This window comes from Echinops telfairi, unplaced genomic scaffold (genome assembly GCF_000313985.2).
Source record: "Echinops telfairi isolate 266 unplaced genomic scaffold, ASM31398v2 ScPeMD7_7421;HRSCAF=8459, whole genome shotgun sequence".
NCBI classification, from domain to species: Eukaryota; Metazoa; Chordata; class Mammalia; order Afrosoricida; family Tenrecidae; genus Echinops; species Echinops telfairi.
In genome coordinates, this window is record NW_022111321.1 from 3,797,536 (window position 1) to 3,800,021 (window position 2,486).

The 2,486-nt window shown below is 54.8% G+C and overlaps 1 protein-coding gene across 1 annotated transcript in view; it reads left to right on the forward strand.

Annotated features, from left to right (window-relative positions):
- Positions 1-2,486, forward strand: part of IZUMO1R (IZUMO1 receptor, JUNO) — a 4,983-nt gene that overhangs the window by 1,381 nt on the left and 1,116 nt on the right. Inside the window, exons 2-4 of the mRNA XM_004709078.2 lie at positions 633-779; positions 1,857-2,045; positions 2,474-2,483. Coding sequence (XP_004709135.2) covers positions 642-779; positions 1,857-2,045; positions 2,474-2,483 — 337 coding nt within the window. The 5' untranslated portion in view covers positions 633-641. The remainder of the gene's footprint in view (positions 1-632; positions 780-1,856; positions 2,046-2,473; positions 2,484-2,486) is intronic.

Sequence of the window (2,486 nt, forward strand, 5' to 3'; positions counted from 1 at the left end):
GAGCTTAGGATGGGGTGTGAGAGGGGACAGAGCTGATGGAAGCAGAGGGGTTGCGGGAGTGCAGGGGTTGCCGGCTCACGAGCCATAAGCGGCTCTTATGGTTCGTCCATGTGGATCTGAAGTGAAATGGAAACAGATGATAGTGGTTTCCTCTTTAAAAATAGATTTAAGGCTCTTGAATGATTTCTAAGTTGTTGCAAGGGACAGGAGTGGCTCTTCCATCTCCAACGTTTGCCGGCCCCTGGTCTAGCGGAAAGCACTCTGGCCGGTCAAGGAGATGGGCAGGATACGCTCCCCCACGGAGCTGTGCCCTTTGCTTGGACCCCCTCAGAAGGACTGGACATCCGGTCAGCACTTGATGGAGCAGCCTGGGTTTATCTCACCCTTTGGGCCATGGCTCTAAATCTGACTCTGGGCACGTGCTTGCGTACTTGGACAGCATTTGGAGGCTTCTTGCAAGGCCCACATCAAAGCTCTGGATCCCCAAGTTGTGTCTCACTAAGTGGGTGGTACACATGGTTCACGAGCTTACCTGCTGACCTGAGGCTCCCTCCTCAGGGTCTGGCATGGTGGAGGGACAGGAGGGGATCGGTCTCCCCATGCCAAAAGCAGAGCTGGTCTCCTTTCTGCAGCAGGTCACCATGACCTGGTGGTGGCTGCTCCTGTTCGGGCTGTGGACAGTCACACCTGCCTGGACTGGGGACAAACGACTCGCTGTCTGCATGAACACCAGCCACCATAAGCAAGCGCCTGGCCCAGAAGACAAGCTCTATGAGGAGGTACAGAGGCCAGACCTGACCCAGGGCGGAGGGAGAGACACAAGGGGCACAATGTTCTCAGTAGCCCCAGCAGCTCGGGCTCACGTGGGTCCTGGGGTCGGGATTGGGGCAAAGGCAGCCAGCAGGAGACCATGGCCTTGGCAGGCCGGAAGAGTCCAGGGATCTAACCTTCTCATCTCAGAACAGTGGCCCCTCCCCTGCTCCAACACCAAACCCATGGTTGATTCATCTCAGATAAAAATAAGCCTGTCCTCCCTCCTAGGGACCTGGAGGGAGGAGTGTGAGGTGAACAAGCATTTAGTCTGTGCATCCTTCTTAGAGGCGTGCACCCTCCTATTCAGTGCAATCCCAGATTCCTGGGTCTCCTTGGCCTGCCTCCACCTGCTTCCCCCAGAGGCCTCCATCACTTCTCAATGACTGAAACCCTGGAAGTTGAGCTTCTGGGAAGCTTCAGCAGCAGCCTGTGGTCGAGAGGTCAGTGTGTGCAGGGTGCCTTCTGACCTTGAATGTGAACCCTGGCAAATACTCAGGATTCTTCCACCAATCAAAGGAGCTCAGGAGTCACAATTAAGTGCTCAGCTGCTAACGGGAAACTCGGCAGTTCAAATATGTCTAGATATCAAACACATGTGACAAAGACATGGTGATCGGCTCCCATAAAGCTGCTAACCTAGAAAACACTGGGGGCAGCTCCGCTCAGGCTTGCTAAGAGTCAGGATTGATTGGACAGCAATAACCCCATAATTAGGGAAGGGGCGGCGAGCCTAAAGCGAGCCCACCATCCCAGGTCCTCTCCTGAGAGGCATTTTTATTCTGTTCTCTTGATTCCTAGATTGGAGCCTCGGGGTGGGATCGTGGGTTACAAGTTGGGCTGCTCACTGCAAGGTCAGCAGTTCAAAACCAACGGCCACTCTGTGGGAGAAAGGTGAGGCTTTGTGCTCCTGTAAAGATTTACAGACTCAGAAACGCAAAGGGACCATTCTCCTCTGTCCTGTAGGGTCACCATGAGCTGGAATTGGCTCGATGGCCAAGGGTTTGATTTGGGGTGTCGTGCTCTCTGTTCCCTCTTCCATCCAGTGTATGCCCTGGAAGGATAACTCCTGTTGCACCACCGACGCCAGCTGGGAAGCCCACCTGGAAGTGTCGCGGCTCCACAACTTCAGCTTGACTCACTGCGGCCTCCTGACTCCCAGCTGTCAGAAACACATCATCCAGGCCATCTGCTTCTACGCCTGCTCCCCAAACCTGGGGCCTTGGATCCGGCAGGTGGGGAGGCCAGGTGTGGGGCAGGGGGCAGATGAATGCAAAGCCTGTTACTAAGAGCCTAGGTGCCCATCCTGAGTGCCAATAGAAGCAGGAGATGCTGGCCCTCTGGGTACTGAGCAGAGGCCCCAGTGGGCGAAGGAGCAGAGATGAACCTGCTTCCAACCTTGAGAGGCCAGTGGGGGAAACTGGCCCAATGGGAACAGTAGGATGAAGGACATTATCTATGGTGGAGTTGGATGGACTAGAGTTCAAATCGCTTCTTTCCAGCTCTTAGCTGCATGAGCTGGGACGAACCTTTACGAGTCTTTTGGCCTCACCTGTAAAAAAAGTAGTACCTCATTGTGCAAAGACAGAGGTGGTACCTGACACCATCTATGAAGAGTCTTTAAACAGCTGCCCGTACTGTATCTGTGTCTGCCTGCGCCCAGGTGGCCCCGCGCG